This window comes from Aethalodelphis obliquidens, unplaced genomic scaffold, assembly GCF_003676395.1.
Source record: "Aethalodelphis obliquidens isolate GAN/ISIS:26980383/991018 unplaced genomic scaffold, ASM367639v1 scaffold17, whole genome shotgun sequence".
NCBI classification, from domain to species: domain Eukaryota; kingdom Metazoa; phylum Chordata; class Mammalia; order Artiodactyla; family Delphinidae; genus Aethalodelphis; species Aethalodelphis obliquidens.
The window spans coordinates 18,714,373-18,737,449 of record NW_020837961.1 but is presented as its reverse complement, the minus strand read 5'-3'; the positions used below and the strand labels follow the sequence as shown (position 1 = coordinate 18,737,449).

Below are 23,077 nucleotides of genomic sequence, written 5' to 3'. Positions count from 1 at the left end.
GAATATGCACAAAGTTTCCAGCCCAACCTATTATATAATAGGTCCTCAACAAATAATCAACTCCAAGCCCTCCACCCCGCAGTGCTATTGTAATCGAGCTGCAGGCTTGTTCAGCAACGCAGTCCAATACTGCAGTAATGAACCAGATTGCTTAGATAATTGGCATTCTCCCCACCAAATGCAAGATTGATAGATTCAATAGAAATCTATGCAGTTACCCATTTTGTAATAGAGAGTTCTCATTAAGGAAATGGATTAATTGGCTTACTGATGTTTTAGTGAGAGCCAGATTTCAATAAGTGGACTCGGCAGTCCTGAGAAAAGCAAATTAAACACTAATAAACGGAGAAATGTGCTTGCTTAGGCTGAAGTCTCAACCATAGGCTCAAATCAAGGATTTGAGTATAAGATTTGTCAATGTGAGTGGATATTAATGTCTGACAGATGAAAACACTCTGGTTTTTTGAAAAACAAAGACCTCAATTGACCCCATGTTCCCTACTAGCTATAGTATCTTTTCTGTGCTTTATCTTTACACCCCAAAGAATTGTTCTATCCTCATTAGTCCCTGATTCCACTCCTTCTTTCCTCACTTGAGCCTCTAAGGGTCAATGTTAAGGCTTTCCCACCTCTCCCAAACCTCTCACGCCCCCTCCCTCAATGCACTTCACACAAACTGCTCTTGACAGGTACACTGCTAAATACAAAGGCTGATCCTCTGTCCTTATCTTAGTTGACCCATCAGTAGCATGTGACCCAGGTGACTACTGTCTCCTCTGTCAAGTTATTTTTTCACTTGAATTTCAGGACAGTAGATTTCCTGATGTCTCTTCCCATCTCAAAGGCTGCTCATTCTTGGTCTTTTCTGCCGGTGTCTCCTATTCCCTTAACTTCTAAACTTTGGAATATCTATAGGCATTTTAAATTTATTATGCCCCAAACCAAACTACCAATCTTCCCCAGCAAACCAGCTTTGCACACAATCTTCCTCATCTCAATACAATAGCAATTTATTCCTTCCACTGCTTCTACCAAAATCCTTGGAGATGTCAGTAACTACTCAATTTCTTTTACACCCCACTGCCAAAGAATCGGTAGATCTGTTGGCTCTCCTACAAAACACCAGTATATTTCAAATCGACCACTTCGCACCATCTCCGCCACTGTCATCCTAGTCTAAGCTATTATCATTTCATCATCTGTTCTCTGGAATATTGGAATAGTCTCCAATCAGGTCTCATCCGTCCTGCCCTTGCCCTCTACAGTCTGTTGTCAAAACAGCAGCCAAAGTGTCAAATGAGAACACATCTCTCTTCAGAATTCTCTGATGGCTTTCTTTCTCCAAGATCCTCAACATTGCCTGTAAGGCCCTACACTTCTGTCACCTTTCTGACCCCAACTATTCTCTTTCTCTCTCATTCACTCTGCTTCAGGAACATTGGCCAACTTGCTCTGTTCTGGACATGTCAGATACATCCACCTCAGGGCTTTTGCGTTTGTCGTGCTCTTTTCTCTTGCTGGGACAGTTTTCTCCCAGATATCTGCATGGCTTTCATGGTTTTCAGGTTGTTATCAAAGGCTGCCTTCTCAGTGAGGACTCCTCTGACTACTCATTTCAAAATTGCCCTCTCCCCAACTCCTCCCAAACACCACCCTACACTAGGTGGTCTTTCTTATTTCTTCTTAGCCTTAAACAGTAATGTCCATCTGATACATTATATGTCTTAAATTTTATTTGCTTATAATCTGCCTTTTTTCCCATTAGAATTCCATGATGGCAGGAGTTTTACTTCATTTTGAAATCCTTGTGTTTAGAACAATACCTGGAATCTAATAGGTACTCAAATATTTGTTAAATCAATCAATACATTGACTTGCCAAACTAAAATTGGAGAGACTATTAATTTTGGGGCTCAAGTGAGAGCTCATTAATTTACTTAAAAAACAAATCCAAAAATTTAGCTTTCATCTGGTACCACCTATTTTCCTTTTATATTATATTTTTGGAGGCAAAATAAGTCAGACATAATCTTTAATTTCTCACATCCATATATATCACAAGGAAGGTGTTGCTACATAGGAGAGATGAAGACGAAATCATATAGCTTGGCTGAGAGCTATGATATTTTTTGAATATTCCTTTAAAAATATTTATATATTTAGTTACGCAATTTTCTCATAAGTAATCTGACCTTGGAAAGACCTTTATATAAATTTAAAGTAGAAATCATGCCATGATACCAGTAGAAAAGTACATACCCAATCTACATTGAATTATATTAAACACCCTTTTCTAGCCTCAAGCATCAAGAATGAATGAAATTCAAGCCAATTAATAGAGAAGAAATTCCAAGGGATATTTTTCCAATGAAATTTTAATTAATTTGCCTTTGCATACTTTTATTCTGAAAGCACAATGCCATTGTGTTTATTTCACGAGGTCCACTCTCTAAAGCTACAATGTCAATACTGATTGTTCTAATTAACATTTATGATTAATTTTGTCCTCACTGAAATTGCATTTCCTTTTGACCAGCAGGCATACAAGTGACAGCTCTAGATTACTCTGTTCTACACAAGCTAATTGGTTTGAAAGAAGCCAGAGAAAAACAAAAGAACTTAAGTTCAGAAGGTTTCTAAGAAATTGGAAGTCTAAGGATTATAAAAACATAGGGCTCCACGGGACTTTAAAGACCTTTTAGCCAACACATGTAGGATACTGAAGACCACCAGTGTCTGAAGCAAATACGTTAAAGATAATGAATTATCTGTTCAGAATGAGATATTGTTTCAACCTTGAAAAAAATTTTAATGACATATTAATTATCCCTATTTGAGAAGAACTGTAAGCACATATATACTGCTTCCCTCTATTACTTTCATGGATTGGCTTGTTACCTGTGGGTATTCAATTACTTTTAACTTAATAAGCATTAAAATCACTATGTACTGAGTCAACAGGTAATCAAAATAATATTGTTGTTTGTTCTCATAGACCATGACTGATTCTAATCAGCTATGTTATTTGGAACAATGAAGATGAGAGCAGAGATATTATAAGTTCTTCCAAAATGTGCATTTGCTGTGGCTGAATTTGCCACCCAGCTGTTTTCCATAAAGTATGACATTAGGACAATGGGAAATGGGCTTAAATTGTAGACTGGGCGGGGGGGCTTACAGTGGATATAAAGAATACTTTCCAAAAAATGAGGGTACATAGATATTCAAACCAAATATTGCAATATCCTCATTCAGGAATGATACTACGACATCTCAAAAGGGTAAGATTATTCTCTGCCTGGGATGATGAGGTGTGACTTCTCAGGGTTCAGCTGTTGCTAGGACAAAGTGCCATTTAGTGTTTATCAAAAGAATCATTAATTCTGAAAAAACTTTTTAAACAATAAAACATTTTAGTAAATACTGATTATACGACTGAAGCAACAAATTTATTTCACAATTATGAAACAGAGGAGACAAAACAGACCTTGGAATAAGGAGGATGAAAACTTTGATATTCTGAGAAAAGTGTGTATACACTTTTTTAAAGAAAATATGGCATATCTGATGTAGAAAACCCAAATCACGGAAATAATACATTGTGACTTTTCAAAAAGTTGGAAACATAAAACGTGTACTATATTTGTATTACAAAATCTCTGCTTTCTTGGAGTTTAATGAGAGCTCATTTCATTTGGGATAACACAAACTGATAATGCACTAACTTGTTTGAGTTGGAAAAAAAACACTCAAAGACTATTCACATACTTTACTCATCTTGCTTTCCCCAGGGCGCTTGCCCCAATTTCCCACCCCCCGCCCCAAAATCAGATTGCCATGGAGACTATCTGGGTATGGTCATGACCTGTGTGATTCTGTCTCTTTCTGTATGGGAAGCAGAATAAGGGATTAAAAACTCGAGAAAACTTTTTTTAGGGTTATAACCTGTGTGTATATAAAGAGAAAGTATACAGATACTGTTAGCTTTTCTAGGAATTTATGAAAATATGAATCATTTATTATGTAGCAACACAGTGAAAAAACAGCAGCTGCGACATCTGTAAATAGTTCTTACTGAGAATTACAAATGGGAGTTTTGCTTGACTCTGTTAAGCCAAACTAACACCATTTCAGGGAAAGTCTATTTTAAGCAGTGACATACACTGGGCTTAGTGGCCAGGAGAAATGTCTTTCCTGAAAAATGTGTAAAAAAATACTAATTAAAAGTCAAGTATTTTCTCAGAGTAACAAGAGTAGGCAGAAATACCACAGACAGCTGCCTTACCCATTTCTTCTGTTCTACAGATGTCTGTTTCTTTCTCTCACCTGCCTCTCTATTCCTTTTCTTTTTTCCCATACATGTTTCATGTGATTTTAAGAGTTTCATGGGCATGTTTCTGGCAAATGCTAAAATCAAAACGATGAGAATTTTTGTTCTTGTGTAATCTCAATTTCTAAAACCTAAGGCACTTATACAAAATTTTAATGAGTAACTAGTAAACTTTGGTATCATGCATATCAATCAACTCACCGATAGACTGGATTTTTCACTTTTGAATCACTTTTCATATTGAATCAATATCAAGTATTAGATAAAATCTCTCTTCTCTTTATGGTGATGCTTGTCTAGGCTCAAACGTTATCAGAGCAGCATATTGTGTGATTAAATAAATATGACTGCTAAGTGCTCTTCAATGGCATGATTTCTCTTTCCTTTCCTCAAATCAGTCAGGGATTACTCCCTAGAAGTAAATATCAGTCTTATAAGAAGGGTATTAAATCCAAACTAGGGTAGCAAATTTTTATCAAGGAAATCCGCTTCTAGTCCTAAAGTCAGAATTCTAAGAGGTCCAAAGCAAAGCTGCTCCACTTGGATGTAGTGATTTTTCTGTCCTTAGGGAGGGAAATTCAGCCACTTCCCACGTGCACAGGCTCAGCACACAGAGCCAGTCTTGGGGCTGTGCTTGGTGCTGTGGCCCTGATGTATCAAAATTTGTTATTTTGCACCCGATGAGCAGCATTTGGGGCTTCTACCTTGTTCAGAACCTCTTACACATTTCAGGTAGGGCCATGCCTACTTTCTGGCACAGATGGAGTTTTGATGGATTCTCTGATGAACATTCTGAGCAAGTGAAGGCAAACTGCAAGCAGTAACCTCTTGGGTTTATCCCCAAAAGGATTCATCTCATATTATATTTCTACTAAAAACGAGGCTATCATGTTTACCAGAAGTATATAATAATAAATAAAGGAGTTGAATATAATTTTAAATTAAAACAGCAGGACATAAAACGTTTTTGCAATACAACAAATTTGTAAGAATAAAATGGAGCAAATCTATGCCTCCTAACAGCTGACACCAGGATTCTTCTCTAGGATAAAGAGGACTTTCTTCGAGTTCCTTGATAAATTGTTTGAAGAAGGAAAGTGATATTTTAAAGACCTAAATGCACAAGAATGAAAGAAGATGACTAAACTCCTGAGAGTCTGCAAAAGCAGAGAAGTAAGGCCTGTGTGGGGCAGTATTTGGAGGCAAAAAGGCTAATTATTATGGGTCAAGATTAGTGCCAGGGTCATTGCTACAGAGAAGCTCCCTCCATGCCTCTAAACCTTCACTAAAATTTGCTATTGACACAGAGGTCTCTGTGAATGGTGTTTGTGTGGGAATCTAGGGAAAAGGTCAACATTGTCTGGGATCTGGGAGAACTGGAAGAACTGGAAGAGGATGCTACACCCAGAACGTGGAAGTATGAAAAAGAAGCCAGAGCATGGAGTTATGCACTATTAGGAAAGACATAAGAAATCTCTTACTCTAAAAGTTCTAGGGATAATTAGAATATGAGAACCTTTTAGCTAAATAATGGGTTTTGAGTCATTTAAATTTATTTAAATTTCCAAACATGAATGTAAGGAAACGCATGTTTAAAGTGGTTATTTCTAGAAAGTGGAATTATAAATAACCTCTATATTTCTCTTTAGTTTCCAAATATTCTAAAATAACCATGTGTTATTTTTAAATTAAAAGGAAAATGTAAATAGATGCATTTTCTCATTGGAAGATATCAAATATAAAATTTATTTCTGTATTACTGTTGGTTTATGAATGCTACATAAAAGAAAGTAGGTATTCAGTTTTAAATACTTATCATGGAATTTTGTCTTCTGTATTCTTTTTCAGATTGCATGCCCAGACAGATTTATAAAACAGTGGACAGGATCTCTGTATAATCAGGTTGAAGTCTATAAAGGAAAATCTCAGCTTGGCATAGATAAGTGATCCACTAAAAAGAAATTTCTGATCTAGTGAGAGCTTAAAAATGTGGATGTTGATTTATGTGGCATTCATAACCTAATCATTTTAAGAAAGGAAAACAAAATCTGTCATTTCTCAGAAATTAAAATGGATGTATAGTCACATATTTTGTCCTTAAAATATCAACAACTTGTTCATATACTGAAGTTGAATATGTAAAGAATAAGAACTGAATAAGTACCACATTAAATTCTTAGAAATATACATATAACATATGGTAGGAGAAACAAAATAGATCTTTAGCAGATGTTCAGTTACCTTGATTGCTACTAGATACAAGTTATAAAATTCAACAAATCTATTTTCAAAATTTTTACTTTTATTATTACCAATAATAATTTGGACGATAACGATAATTCCTTTTTTTTTTTTTTTGGCCGCACCCTGTGGCTTGTGGGATCTTAGCTCCCCGACCAGACCACAGGGATTGAACCCAGGTCCTGGCAGTGAAAGCACCGAGTCCTAACCACTGGACTGCCAGGGAATTCTCTTAATAATTCCTTTAAATGGAAACTGCTGTTTCTCTCTCTCAGTTGGAGTGTGCGTCTGTATGTCTCACAAGGTGCTTTATTTTATGATATTCTGATCAAATCAAAGTACCACTAAATTGCAATCTTTTTTTTTCTTCCTATTCTGTGTTATTTTTTCTCTCCCTTGAAGTGATGAATAATGACAAACATTTAGAAAAGAAAATCTTTCCACAAAAAAAGCAGACTAAAGGAATGAAAAATATCTTGATTTATTTCATTGCATTTTTCACTTTTATTTTTAATAAAAAAAAAAGACAAAAACCAAAAAACAGAAAACCTATTGTCTGGATTTTTAAATACCTACCATGAATGTGTGTATAAGCTCTTTTAGGCTCTAAAAACAGGATTCCTTACTATATATTTTATTAAAATCCCATATTAAATGTTAAAGTGTTCTTTAAAAAATAGATCTATGGTCCTACCTAGGTCATTATTGTACACAAGGCAAAGGAGAATATGTATTCCATGAAAAAAATCACATAAAATGACTGTTTTCTGGTCCAAGAACTCAGAGGTTACATGTGCTCTGCCTTTTCCCCACAATTGTACATTCCATTCCTTTCACCCAGATGCATCCTTCATGTTTCTCCATTAAATGCTCCTTATTTAAAATTCTGTTCATGATTTATCTTCTTAGGAAAAATTCCATGTGATTTCAACTGTTCCAATTACCATCCTGCCATTTCAGGGTCTTTTAATATTTATGAAGATGTTTTGGACATTTTTATGTTCATCTATTTCATCATGTTCTGGGACACTAGCTATCACTTTATTTGTCATGAGCAATTTCAGCACCAGTGAGACTTTCTTTTGCCTGAGGTACTTTGCTCATTGAGCACCCTGCCACCAAGGGGCTTCAGCCTTAAGCATTCATGATTTAGGGAGTGAGATTATTGCACAATTTTTCCTTTTACAAAGAAATATCCTTTTCCTGTTAAATGAAAATGTAATTATAATCGGGAGTTGAATTTGTGTGTTTCCCTACAAATCCCATAATTGCTTCTTTCCAGACAAGTCTTCTAACTCCAACCAGAAATGCCTACACGCTGCTCCATTAGACATTGTTTTCCCTTAAATACAATACACTGTAATACAGGATAAGTATCAATTTACTTCTTACATAATTGCTTTGAAGGAAAAAGTCTTAATATTTGTTTAAAAAAGTCACTTTTAAAAATCAAAATAGTTAAACAAAAACGTTTAAAACCACAATTTAAATAATTTCCCAATTGAATTTAATCCCTGTTCTATAGGGACAGTTTTCTCTGCTCTTTGGTTCCTAGGCTCCAATGCTTACCATCATTTTTTTTTTTCATATACAGTTCAACAGAGTCATCAGTCTACTTGTGTATTAACCAGAATATAAATGCTAAAGATGAAAAATAAAAGATAATACATTGGTAGTATTTGATTTTAAGGAAGAAAGAGATAAGCAGTAGTTTAAAAAATCATTAAATGGAACTTAGTTAGCAGTAGTTTAAAAAATCATTAAGCGGAACTTAGTTGGGCTTAGATGAGAAATAACAGCTCTGCCAGATTAGTGCACATCCCCAATCAACAGTCTTAGCTTAATTTCCTGATCTGTAAAAGGGGAGTAAAAATGTCTGATTCACACAGATTAGTATACTGATCTAATGTGGAAGCACCAAGCATAATGCCTGAGACAGAAGTACTCAGTAAAGCCTAGCTTGTTTTCTCTTCTTTCCCTTCCTTTCTTGAGTCAGATCTATACAGAACAAAAAGAATGAGCTTGCACTGAATGAACTTAAGACACACTTCAGGTTATGTTATAGGAACAAGGCCACTAATATCATGCATCTTAAATCAGTACACTTAATATGAACAGCCAATTCGTAATTTCATGGCAAATGTTCACAATCAAGAAAAGTCAAAACGACCTCCATTCTGATCTTGCGTATTTTCATAGTTGTGTATTCTCATGTGAATGTTCCTTAAGACTTCCCCCAAACCAATGGTATTTATAATTCCATATTCAAAAAGCATTCATTAAAGTCATTCACAATAATTATGCTACTAGTCAACAAATGCAATGAATAGTATCCTCATGCTTAGTAATTGTTCATTAACTACCTACTTTATTAAACTGACAATAACAAATATAAAATGAAACTGCTTACTTCTCTCATATTCACAAGAGAAGCATATGATCTCTTTCCCTCTCTTTTCATTTGCAATAAAACAACAATCACATAATTTATCCAGTGGTCCTTGCCATGTAAATGCCTACTGTTGCTAGGACAGATATTTTACAAATCAGAAAATTGGAATATCTAGATATTCTATTCCTAAGAAAATAAATTTTAGTAAGAACAATATAGAAATAAAATCACAAAATACCTCTAGATGTTTAGATAAAAGATGATAAATGTGGTGGATAATGTTTTAATGTATTGCATTGGCCTGAATCTAGTTCTTAAAGGACAAAAGTTGTTTGTGTAGGATTTGAAGAGAGATTCAAGAAGATTAAGTGTGGGTTTTAACACTAAAACACTGGAATATTTGCCAAGATCAAAACCACTTGTACTGTGATAATGAACAGCTTTAAATGTCTCTTTCACTAATGGTAAGTTCCTGGAAGCTACAATAATTTTTTGGTGGGGGGGGGTTATTTTTCTTCTATCCGAATTTTTTTTCCCCATAGTCACTTGTCTTAAAGAACTACAAGAAAATAATATTTATTTCTCATCTTGGATAAATTTATCCAAATAACACTTAAAAAAATTCTCCCTAGGGGGCTTCCCTGGTGGCGCAGTGGTTGGGAGTCCACCTGCCGATGCGGGGGACACGGGTTCGTGCCCCGGTCCGGGAGGATCCCGCATGCCGCGGAGCGGCTGGGCCCACGAGCCATGGCCGCTGAGCCTGCGCGTCCGGAGCCTGTGCTCCGCAACGGGAGAGGCCACGACAGTGAGAAGCCTGCGTACAGCAAAAAAAAATAAACAAAAAAACAAAAATTCTCCTTAGGGTTAGAGCCTTTACTATTGTTATTATTCAATAAACATTTATTATCTACAACCTGGAAGACACTATATTAGATGCTGTGGGGAATATGGAATAAACAGAGCATGACACTTGCCTCCAGGAACTGGAAAGTTAATGTAATCAACACTGATTGATTAATTGATTCATTCAACACTTATGTAGTGAACCCATAGTGTTGGCCAAAAATTGGGTTAGATATTAGGGAAACTGCGGTAAAAGAAATAAAACTGTCCTTGCCCCCATGGAATTCATAATCTACTGGAGAGACAGACATGCAAAACAAACAAGTAAATAAAAATAAATAACCGTTCACCAGTACTTATTAATACTTTAAACTATAAAAAGACCCACAAAAGAATGGGTCCTCGGAAACAGAATAACAGGAGAACAACAGATAATTCCATATAACTTTTAGAGTGCTTAGTACTTGTCAGGTATTCTTGTACATGTTTTACATGTATTTATATTTATTTATCATAACAATGGTACCAAAAAAAGGTGTTCACCTCCATTTTAGAGACGAGGAAACTGAAGCAAGGAGAGATTAAGTGATTTACTCAGGGCGCATGGCTGGAAAGTAGCAGAGTCAGTATTTAGACTCAGGTGGCTCCAGAGCCACCTATCTCAAGATACGTGGCTCCCAGACTCCAGCACATAATGTTCCTGGATGAGGCTAGAATTTGGGAAGGAGATGAAAGTTAGACAGTGGACGTACACACCTACAGCCTCTTTCTATGAAGGTCTCCTGGAATAGGTGGAGTTTGAGCTGAGATTTGGGCATGGTTAAGAGCTCAGGATATTTTATTAAGGAGGAAGGGACTTCTAGGTAAAGGGAATAGCTTGAAGTAATGAAATGAAGGAAGGACAAATGGACTTTGGCAGCTGAGTTGTGCAATTAAGGATGAGGCTAAAATAGTCAGCTGGGCTATGCTGTGGGGGGTCCTCAGTATGCAGCCTGATATGGGATGGCTTGAGGCCAAAAAGACTGGGAAGGAAAGACCTCCTAGGGGGCTTTTTAGCGCAGCCGACCAGAAGAGAGATAATGAAGGTACAAACCAAGGGAGCCACAGAGAGAAGGAAAAAGAGGGAACAGATGGGATAGATGAGGTGTAAGTACAACTGTTAAGATATGGTAACTGAACGGATGGTGTGGATCAGGGTTGTATGAGGGAGAGGGAGGCTATGAGAATGGATTCGGGGTTAAGTCAGACATATTTTTAGCAGGGTGACTTTGGGCAAGGTACTTTATAAATCTGTTTCCTCATCTGAAAAATGGGAAATAGTATATGCATTTGTGGCTATCTAATCAGGAGTTGAAAATGACTTTCAAATTTTGGCCAAGTAAATATTGCAGATAATTATGCCATTAGCCAGGAGAAAAGAAAAAGATCATTTGGGTCTGTTGAGCTCTAGAGGCCTGTAACATATCCATGTGGACACATTCAGCTTGCAACTAAAACTGGAACTTTAAGTCAGGAGGAAGGTCCAGGTTAAAGACAATGATTTAGCTGTCAATCACCAGAGAAGACTATGTAGATAGAACCTTAACTGATGGGGTAAGAGAAGGAAGTCACAAAGGGTGAGTGGAGATTTAGGAAGAGGACAGGGTCAGGGAATCCAGTGCCAAAGCTTGAGCCAAAGAACATCTGAGAGGAATCCAATGGGTCTGATCTATGGTAGCTTATTAATGGTCTTTGACAGAGCAGCTTCAGTAGTGGGCTGAATGCAAAGCTTGGATTGCTGGAGGAAAGAAATGAGTGAAACGAAAAGTCATTCTTTCAGTTAGTTCTGGTACTGAAAAAGAGATCAAAGAGAAGGCAGGGTTGTTGGGAGCGTGTGTGTGTGCATGTGTGTGTATTTGAACATGCTTGTTCAGGGAAAAGTCAGTATAATGGGAGAGATTAACGATGCAGGAGAAAGAGAGGATATGATTGATGGTGAGGTCTCAAGTTGATATGAATCACAATAAATCAAAAGAAAATAAGGTGAATGCAGTATCATTTATTAGGGATCTACTATACTTTTAATGTTTTCATATTATGTCATCAAGTCCTAAAAACATCCTGTAAGGAATTATTTTTCCTATTTGCAAACAAAGAAACTGAAGCGGAGAGAAAACAAAGAGGTTGCTCAAGGATGCAAATGTGGTATTTGATGAAGTTAGGATTCAAATCCAACGTGGCTGAATCCCAAGACCCCATGACTAGAGGAAAAATAAAAATTTGACAAAGAAGAGGAAGGAGTTGAGGGAGTTTTAACAGGATGTTTACAGCTGCAGAGTTAGAGCATCAAAACTGAGTCTGAGGACTTGGGGAAGAATAAACTTCTGTAATGCACCGCTATGGTCCATTTAATGGGATTTTAGAAAGAGACTGCTAAGTAGCTCCAAAAGCATAACTGAGACATGAATTTGTAATGCACGCCCTCAAGTGCAGTTATATGACTTGTTCCAGTTTCTTCAGTTCTAACAGAACATCAGTATTGAACAAAGGCTGGAATTCTAAACTTCACTGTAGGCTGGCGTATTAAAAATAAATGCTGAAGAGAGCAGTTGTGTTATTTGTCTATGAATATACTAAACCTAAACTTAAAAAATATCCTGAATATAGAAAGAATATGAGCAATATTTTTTTTTTAAACATGGGATCCGGTTATGGATATTACTGGGTAAGTGAGATCAAACAAGTCCTTAAATTTGACACTTGCCTTCTGTGCCATCGATGAGTAAATACATGCTGAGCACCTCGGGGGCACCTGATGGTGGGAGGGGTAGGGAACCCATGACTCATCATTAGCTTCTAGACTTACGAGAAAGAAAAACGACATAAGCAAAGCAGGGTATGCTGCCATTTAGAGGGAATTAGCATCTACTAATATTTACTAAAGTAAATGGAATAATCCACTAGAGCAGGGCTCCCCAACCCCCGGGCTGTGGACCGACACCAGTCCAGGCCTGTTAGGAGCCGGCCGCACAGCAGGAGGCGAGCGGCGCAGGAGAGCCAGTGAAGCTTCGTCTGCCGCACCCCATCGCTCACATTACTGCCTGAACCTTCCGCCGTCCCTCCTCCCTCCCCCGCACCCCGTCCATGGAAAAACTGCCTTCGAAACCAGTCCCTGGGGCCAAAAAGGTGGGGGACCGCTGCTCTAGAGAAAGTACCAAATGAGCAAAGCCAATACTGAGAGAAATAATGGGCTAAGAAAGGTGAATGTTCACGGCCCGAAGCATAAAGCCTAACTTCCGAGTAATGGGTTCCTACACCAATCAGTCAGCCTTTGCTCTATATCAGGGATACTCCAGGTGCTTCAACATCTACCTCTTCTGTACTGTCATTCCAAACCCTTGACCGTTTGAAAAAGATCAGGGTCACTGTCTACCAGGCAGACACTAGAGGGCGACAGAATCAATCTCGTGCTCTCTGTCTCCCTCTGGTGCGCGTGGGCGCACACACACACTAGCCCACGGTCCACAACAGCAGTGTCAGGCTAAGTCAATGAGAGCAGGCTGTCACAAGAATCCCATCACAGACGTGAGCAACAGAAACATTCCCAGGGAGGAGTCCTCCTGAAAAGTCAGCGAGAGAAAGTGCCTATCTCTGAAATTTTCACGAAGATTATGTATGATTAAGATCTTACTAATATACACACCAAACTATACGAGTGAACACTGTGGTGGAAGAGAAAAGATACTAAGTGGATACTGTTCCTAGTAATCACCTGTTGGTTCTCCAATTCCAGAGCCGGCCCACAGAGGAGGATGTATTTCCCTGTCTACTTACACGGGATCTAATCATTTTCTGAAGTGTTTAAAACTGATGGAGGTAAATGGGGTGACATACTCAAGATAACACAAAGAAATAGCACATATTATTTGGCTTAAAACACATTCTAATTTTGGCTGTACATTTTATCTTAAATCACAAAGTATCTTGTAATCTGTGGTCAATTTCCACTTTAGTTTCAAATTCTCAGGTATTTCTGACTTAAAAGGTAAGTTTTTAGAGGACTGAATGAGTTGTCAGTATTGCTACTTGTTATTTGAAATAGTCTGAGATGTCCTCAAGAATTCTATGAAGCAAACTGTGGTTCACACTCAACTGTGGAATTAAACATCAATCCTGTGGCTTTTTGTCCATCCGCCTTTCATATCAATTCTTCTAGTAGGCATTGTCAGAAACTGAAAACTGAGTAGTTTATTTGAAAGACTGTATGGGTTATAGAAATGTATCGTATTATTATCTATAATAGTACTGAAAACATGAAACAAGTGTAGTTGTTAATGCGATAACTATCAAAACAGGAAAGCTACTCATTCATAATCAAAAGTCTCTATTCATAGATTGTACATAAATTATTAACCTTTCAAAGTAAAAAACGCCACGAAGAAACATCAAGAATGTGACTCGAGGCTTCTCCTTCTTCCTCCTTATTCATCTAGCTAACAGATGGTACTTGTTCGCTTATGAACGCTTGCTACTGATTCTCTTTTTATCTTTATTTTAAAAAGTCATGAGCGACTTTTTCTTTCTACCTACCCATTTTATTCAGCAATGACCAAACTCACTGTGTTGTAACTCCCTGTGAGATTCTAAAATGAACAATGTTTCACTGATGGAGGATTAGGAAGAATTGAAGAAATCAGTGAATCAGTTGCGGGGTATGTTTGAATTTAAAAATATATATTTTTTCTTCAGTACAGAAGTATGGTCAATTGGTGGATTATAAACTGAAAACTGAAAGAATATCTGTTCCTTTCAACAATTCTGAAAAATAGTTCATGGAAAATTTGAATGCATATGTGACAAATCTGAGATTTATCAGAATGTGGTTATAACATTAAAGCTATGTAAATGTTCTGAAAGAAACAATAAAGTATTTCAGCAATGCAAATAGATCGCACATTTTTTCTCTATTAAGTTTAGATATAATTTTAAAAAGACATAGCTACTATAATTTATAGTATAAAGTCTCAACATGTGTTTATCTGACACACTTCCATAGTCACTTCCTTAGTGACAGCAGAACATCTGCAAAATAATTGATCTGTCCTACCTATAATGTCAATGTCTACTATAGACATGCTGGCAAAATGTAACAGCTCACAACGAGACAGAATACATGAAATAATTTAACAAATTTCATAGAATAATTATCAAGTATAACTGCAAAATTAGAATGCAACCACTATGAAAGAATAAATAGTCACCTAAAGACAGTGATACCAATCTACTGGTATCAATGCTATTATTGCAGGAGTAAAGGTATAAATACCCAGAGGATGAGAGAAAAAAAATCATTTCCCACATCCATCAAATCCTACCCTCATAGCTGCTTTTGTATCTACTGTCATTATTATTTAGTACTATGTTATTTATGAAGTATGTGCAGTTTTGCATGGGGCTGCATCTGTTAAAAGCTGAGTCCTCACTGGAGAACCATAAGTGGAAGCGTCACTCTTTGAAAATCAGGGATCATCTTGGAAAGTAACCCTGGATGTTGAAGACTTCTAGGGGAAATTTTAACTTCTACCCACCAGTGGTTAAAAATTTGAGAATAAGGTTGTAGAGAACTGAGTACCCAGGATGTAGGAATAATAGGACTATTGTGGGCCAATTTACAAGGCTGAATTGATTCACTGACTTACCTGAGATAGATGCCATGTTGCATTGGTCAATGACTATGTACAGTGGATAATAACTAAAATGAACGCATCCATCGGATATACGACAATCACTATCTAAAACCTTTCCATGAATAAAAATTATGCTTATTCCTCATTTGAAGGACATAGAATATAAAAAGTAGTTTATTAATTTTATTACAAAACTTAATTTCTGTATTTATTGTAAATAAAATAAATACTTGTATTTTAAATACAAGTAGTTCCAGATGGTGGATGATACCCACGCTCTTCTGATAACTATTTGCTATTTCTTAAAAGTGGAGAAAAAAGTTAGATTGGTTGTCATTTTACTCTCTGGAAATCAGAAATACCGATGGTTTTTAGAAGTCCAATATTACATTTACTTAACCTAATAATCGGAATATATGCTAAAATGACCAGAAGCATTTCAATATTCTGTATTAACTGTTCTTTGGCAATAAAATTATCTTCTGAGAATCCAAAGACAAATTCTGACATATTCACCAACACAATAATTGCCTATTATATTTTCCTAAGAGCCATCAGAAGTATAATTCACTTTCTCAAGCAAAATGTGCATACCTTTGTTACAAACAGAAAATAATTGCTTTTCTAAGGTTGATTAAGGAAACACAAAGTATGTTTTATGTACTAAGGTAGTATCCCCTCCTTCAATCGTCCCTTGGTTGCATTCTTACAGAACTAATATCCTTCAAAGGGTGTTCTGAAATTTGGAGTTTCAACACACACAATAAAGAACTGGGACTTAACAGAGAGAGAAAGGGAATCAATCACATATCAGAAACAAAGTTAAACAACATGGGTTAGCTTTTTACTGGGTAGACTTTTTGAATAATTATCAAAATATATTCCTTTAACCTAGTAAATATTTATCTCATTTTACGTGCCTAACAGCACCTACGTAGACTTTTGAACAACAGATGAAAAGTAATAGGTTTTCATTTCCTTGGTAACATCTCCTTTCCAATACTGAACAGGCTATTCAGAAGCCAGAAAGACCAGATAAGTTTCAAAGGGGCTATTTAGGGGTGGGAGTGTGGAGTCAGAGCTGGTTTATGGCGTATGAAGACAAGTTGAATAATCTTGCAAAATGCTTAAGACAATGAATGACTCAGGACCAACAGACGCTAAAAACTAGCTGTACAGTAGCATCATTTTCAAGGGCAATGTGCATGTACCCACACACACATACATACATATTAATTTTATAAAAAAGAGTTTTAGAGATAAAATGGAAAAATACTTACTGAAAAGTCTTCAAAGATTTTCTTGAGTTCTTCGTGACCATGCCTTTCAGCAATATGTGCTGGATCTGAACCCTCCAAATTTTTCATCTTAGATGCCCAAGTTGCTCCTGAACATTGAAGCAAATGAATAGCCAAGTTCTTTAGGCCAAATTTTGCTGCACAGTGGAGAAGAGTTGGAAGTTCTTTGAAATAAGGACCTATAAGCATAAGAATAGGATAATTTTTTTTATCATATCTCGAACCACGTAAGAAAAAGTCAAACACAATCTACTCCTAAAAGTAATTCCCACAAAGTAGAGCAGACTTTTAGTGTGATTTTGCAAATAAGAAACTGTCAGTGGTTTTCGCAGTGTAGACCCTCCCTCTTTCTATTTCTCATCTTAAAGCAAATATAAACTAATATTCTCACTAGCATTAGTGCCTCTCCCTTATTTGTTGGGTAAGTTTAATTTAGAAAGGCATATGGACCTCCTAAATGTAAAACAAAACAAAAACATTACATTGTAATAACTCCTTTTTCAATGTACTGCAACGTTAATCAAACACTAAATAACAAATAAATTCATCTATAAAACTTTTTGTATTTTCTACTGCCATGCCTAGTTTGCTTCTCTTTGAAGTTGAAATGAACATGAAATTCCTGGGGGTGTGAGTTATGTTAGATTTTTATGTGAAATTTTTCTTTCAAAAAGTAACTGCAACAGCTAATAAGCACTTTTATAAAAATCTTCAATATGGAAATTTCCATCAGGATTTTACAGGTATCATATCAATGTTCTGGAATTTGAATTTCCTAATTATATGTTAGCTATTAGTTAGAAGACATGTATTAATTATGCATAACTATAAAACGATGAATATATACTGCTATCACAATGCCAAAATACACACACACACACACACACACACACACACACACAAGCACACACACACATGCGGATGAGTGATGGTTTGTTATTATTCTACACTTTCATACCTAGCTAGAAAAATTGTGTTATAGAAATTACACACCAGCTTACTTTAATAGCTATGGCATTATTAGAAGCAAGCAGTGTGAAGACTTATAGCAACAGAAACAAAGCCATCAAAGCAAAAGTCAATTGTCTTCCAGCAAAATTCTAAAGCAATGAAAACAGCCACCTCATAATGTTTTGGAAAACTGTGAATCTGGCCTCATTTACTTTGCTGTTTTGTAGACCAAGAAAAAAAAAAAAAAAGGAAAAGAGAGGGGATTTAAACCTGGAGTTTTCAATTCACTTGGGTGTTTCAGGGCTGAATAAATTATCTAGTTTGTTAGTTTGTATGTTTTAACAGGAAACATAACAAAACAAAACAAAAACCTTCAGGACATGTTAAGAACTTACAGTAAGGAAATATTTTATCCTTCAAAATGTGTTAGAACTAAAATGGCTGTAGGTAAATCTAGGATAGTATTTCAGTGATAAAGGCACTTGTCCCTTCTTATATGGTGAGCAGTGACTAAAAAATTATCAAATATTTTATGAAGATGAGCTTATAAAAGCTGAAACTGTTCTAGGTACCAATTTTCAAAATAAAAATAATGTATTTTCTCCAAAAGGAATTAAGATATAATTTTCTATTTATTTTCATTTAAATGAATTATAAAATAATTTCTGCTATAATTAAACCAAACCAAAGTTAATAAAGAAAAATATCTGCATGATAATGTCAGATTTTTACATGTCCTTGGTCATCTTTCTCTTTGTCATACCATACAATATACAAAAAACATTTATCACCTGCCACTAAATGCCGTATGCATTGTTCTTGCACATTGTTATTCTGTTGTACTTTGAAATCACTGTTAATGCAGCTTAAAATATATTTTCATTAAATAAGTGTTTAATCATTATAGGAATACATTCACCTTTTAACCTCACCAACTTCCCCTGTCAGTAAATTCTTCAAGTTTAAGGTAATATAATATTAGAAACAACTACAATAAACTTCATTAAAAGTCTCTCTATTTTTATACACCAGGAAGAATAAAAAGGACCAAGTGGACATGGTTTTCCAGGGCTCACTTCTTAACAGTTTTGATACTCTGAACCATGCTTTCTGGCACACAAAAGCAAGAAGTTCTGCTGATTTAAGATTATGCTGCTGATACTAAAAGGGAGTACAGGTTTGAAGGCTGGCTCCTTTAATTTCCATTTCTTTATTTCACTTTTAGTTGTAGCTGAAAAGCCATTAATCTTCTAGAATGCTTTGTGAAGTTAGAGACATGAAAGAGTTTTGGAGGACATTTTTCCAGTTTCCTATCCAGTAACAGAATTGCATTCCTAGAGTCTATAAAAGATGATCTTCTAGTTACTGCTTGCATAGCTCTAATGAGAGAGTGTTTTTTACTTCCTAAAGCAGCCTGTTTCTTGATTAGACAACACTGATCATTAGACATTATTACTTCTGTTGAGGTGAAATGTCCTCTAAATTACCATATCTTTATATCCTTTGGGCAATACAGAATATGACAGTTACAAAAGCATGGGCTTAGCGTTAGTTGGCTTTGCCATATATTCACTATGTGAAGTTTCAGCAAGCCACTCAGTATCTGAGCCCAGCTTTCTCATCCAAATTTGTAGGGCTACTGAGATAATTAAATGACAACATACAAAAAGTGCCCAGAAAGGTGTCTGAAACATAACAGGTATTCAATAAATTATTAGTTTCCTTCTCCTTCTTCTACATCAAATAGTTTAAAGCATCTTTCCTAACTCTCCTTTGCCCCAACCTTATGATCACTCATTCTTTTCGTTATTCCAAAGTAGTTACCATCCTGAGAGACTGACCCTGGAATAGTTGGTCCTTTACAAAATGATGAATCCATTTCACACCTGCCCCAATGTCATCACTACAGCAGTACCTTTCATCTTCTTGGATGAGGTCATTTTGCCTGCTTATCTTCATCATGTAGGAGATGCTCAGCTTGCTAATATAACATGACCAATAACTAGAAAATTTCTAATTTAAGGTATTTTTTTAAATTAGTATATGACAGAGTTAACAGTTCAAAAAATTAAATGATTCATAGGAGCTGTATTAATTATTTTAATACTAATTAGATTGTGATCTCTAGCACTGTTTTTTCCAGAACGTCAAATTAAATACACTCAGTATGTGCATATCTTATTATATTACTATACATATGAAATTTATATACGAATAAAGGTATTCATATCAATAGAGGTATGATTATGCTAAGAAATAGCTTGGGTTTTTCAGTATCCTGCTTTTTATAAAATCATACTTTTTATATTTTAGCCTTGATTGGATTATTATGAGAATGTGAGATATGAATGGATTGCTCTGTGTGGGGAACAAGCATGTTTGTAATAGCATAAGATGACGAAGTTCTTTATCTTATAAAATAAAAACTTGCTGGGGGACGCTATACTCTCTTATGGGCATAGACTCAGTGTCAGAGAAGGAGTGCTGATCAAATAATGTGTCTGTGACCCGGGGGAGTATTACATGCTGTCCCTTGCTATTCTTCAGTGCTTAATTTCATTCTAGATCACATGATCACTAATGTTTTTGCTAAAAGATATTGATGTTTCGATTGGCTTCTGAAAAAAATATAGAAGTATAATTTATATTTAAAAATACACTGATCATGGGTTTCACGCATTTTGACAGTTGTATACACCCATGTAACCATCACCCAAAACAAGCTAAGGAAACTTCTATCACCACCACAAGTTCCCTCCTGCTCCATTCGAGTCAATTCTTGACTTCAGAAGCAACTACTGTGTAATTTCTATCAACACAGATAAATTTTATTTCATCTTGTATTTCATACAAATGGAATCATACAGTATATACTCTTGTATTCCATCGTCCTCTGCCCTCTATTTCTAATGAGAAGTCAGACGTAATTCTTGTAATTGTTTTCTGTATGGCATGTGCTTTCCTCAACACACACATCCTCATCCCCACCCCTACCACAGGCACTTTTAAAATTTTCTCTTTATCTCTGATTTTCACCCCCTAGTAGAATATATACAAAAATATTATACCTACACACACCTTTAACTATGGTATGTGTAGGTATAATATTTTTGTATATATTCTACTAGGGGGTTGCAGAGCTTATTAAATCTGTGGGTTAATGTCATTCCTCAATTTTGGATCATTCTCAGCCATTATTTCTTCAAATATTTTTCTGCCTCATTGTCTCTCATCTTTATTCTGAGAATTCAATTATACATGTTTGATCATGTAGTATTATCTCATAGACCTTGAGTCAAAACTGAGCCAAATTAATACGTAGATGAGCTGAGCTTTTTTTTTTTTTTTTTTCGGTAAGTGGGCCTCTCACTGTTGTGGCCTCTCTCGTTGCAGAGCACAGGCTCCGGACGCGCAGGTTCAGTGGCCATGGCTCACGGGCCCAGCCGCTCCGCGGCATGTGGGATCTTCCCGGACCAGGGCACGAACCCGTGTCCCCTGCATCGGCAGGCGGACCCTCAACCACTGCCCTGAGCTTGTTCTTTCTTTAAGGCTTTACTTAGACACTGGATTTTTCCTCTCTTTATCAGCTTGAATAATTTGACGGTCTTCAAGTAAACTGATTCTTTTCTGTTTTTTCTACAATTAGGCCCATGAAATATCTAAAATTTTTCTGATATTTTATGTTTCTAGAATTTCCTTTTGTTTTTTATTATAATTTCCAATGCTCTGATGAAATTTCCATCTCTTTATGCATGTTGTGCAACTTTTACAATAGATTCTGTAACATATTTATCATAGTTATTTTAATGTTCCTATCCGAATTATTTCACCATCTGGAGCATTTCTGTGTTTGCCTCTAATGACTGTCTCTTTTCTTGACCACAGGTCACCTTTCATTCCTTCTTTGTGTTCCTTGTAATTTTATATTGCATGCTGAACATTGTACTAAAGGACTGAAATAAATAATATTTACCCCCAGAATAAGGCATACCCTTTCTTCAGTCAGACAACTAGACTTGGAAGCTGATTCAAATTAATCTGTAAGTGAGCAGAACTTGGTCATTTTCTGAGGATTTACTTCGATTTAGTTAACCACTGGCTTTAAATTTTGAGGGCAGAATCATAACTTTCTTCAGCACAGCTTGGGATCTGAGCTTTGGTGAGACTCAAGAAATCTCTGTTGCTCTACAGACTGGCTGCCAGCCTTTGGGTCACAGGATGGCTCTTTTTTTTCTCTCCAGTTCTGCCTCCAGAATTTTTCACATCAGAAAATCTTGCTCAAGACGGGAATAAAGACACAGATCTACTAGAGAATGGACTTGAGGACACGGGGAGGGGGAAGGGTAAGCTGGGACGAAGTGAGAGAGAGGCATGGACATATATACGCTACCAAACGTAAAATAGATAGCTAGTGAGAAGCAGCCACATAGCACAGGGAGATCAGCTCGGTGCTTTGTGACCACCTAGAGGGGTGGGATAGGGAGGGTGGGAGGGAGACGCCAAGAGGGAAGAGAAATGGGAACATATGTGTATGTATAACTGATTCACTTTGTTATGAAGCAGAAACTAACACACCATCGTAAAGCAATTATACTCCAATAAAGATGTAAAAAAGAAAAAAAAAAGAATATCTTGCTCAGATTTTGGGGGGCCTCTGTATACACTCAGTTAAGGCAGACTCCTTATTATCCCAATAGCTTGGAGGTGTTTTTTCCACTTTTATGCCTCTCTGTATTTAGAATCTGTCTGCTGCTGCTTTCCACATGGCAAAAGCTTTGATGGGATTTGTCTCAGCAACCCTGTCCGACTCTCACTCTTTAGCAGCCACTAGTGGTCCTCAGGGATTTTAAGGATATCTCTCAACTTTACTGCCCTCGAGGGTCCAGCCATTGGTATACTAGCTCTGTGCACTTATGACAGCCTACAAAAGAGAGTTAGTGGGTGATACAGACCCACTCTGTAACAGGGACTCTTTGGGATTTTCATCCATCACAGTAGCCTAAGTACAGCCATTAAATGTTTGCTAAATGTTCCGGTGGTTTCTCTTTACTCCTCATCTACAGTGAGTTCTTATCCTCCTGGGATGGGATGGAAGTCATGAGTTTCTTCTCTTTTGTGAAGGACTTGTCCCTTTCTGGAATTTAGTTCATTTAGATTTCTTTTGTCATTCATTTTCTGCTGTATTTAAAAAAGAAACTGTGATTCTGAAGATCATCTTGCTTGTTTCTTACTATTACAATAAGAACAACAGACTCTTAGGATGTTGTACATCTTAATCAGAAGCAGAAGTCCTATGAGACCTGAAGACCGTTTAGTTATTTTCGTAAACTCACAGCATTTGTTTTGCAAACAGTTT

The 23,077-nt window shown here is 36.4% G+C and overlaps 1 protein-coding gene across 6 annotated transcripts in view; it reads right to left on the bottom strand.

Annotated features, from left to right (window-relative positions):
- BANK1 (B cell scaffold protein with ankyrin repeats 1) overlaps positions 1-23,077 on the bottom strand; it is a 430,151-nt gene that overhangs the window by 151,667 nt on the left and 255,407 nt on the right. For all 6 annotated transcript variants that reach the window (XM_027117009.1, XM_027117008.1, XM_027117004.1 and 3 more), the window contains exon 7: positions 16,753-16,949. In XM_027117009.1, the coding sequence (XP_026972810.1) occupies positions 16,753-16,949 (197 nt within the window). The remainder of the gene's footprint in view (positions 1-16,752; positions 16,950-23,077) is intronic.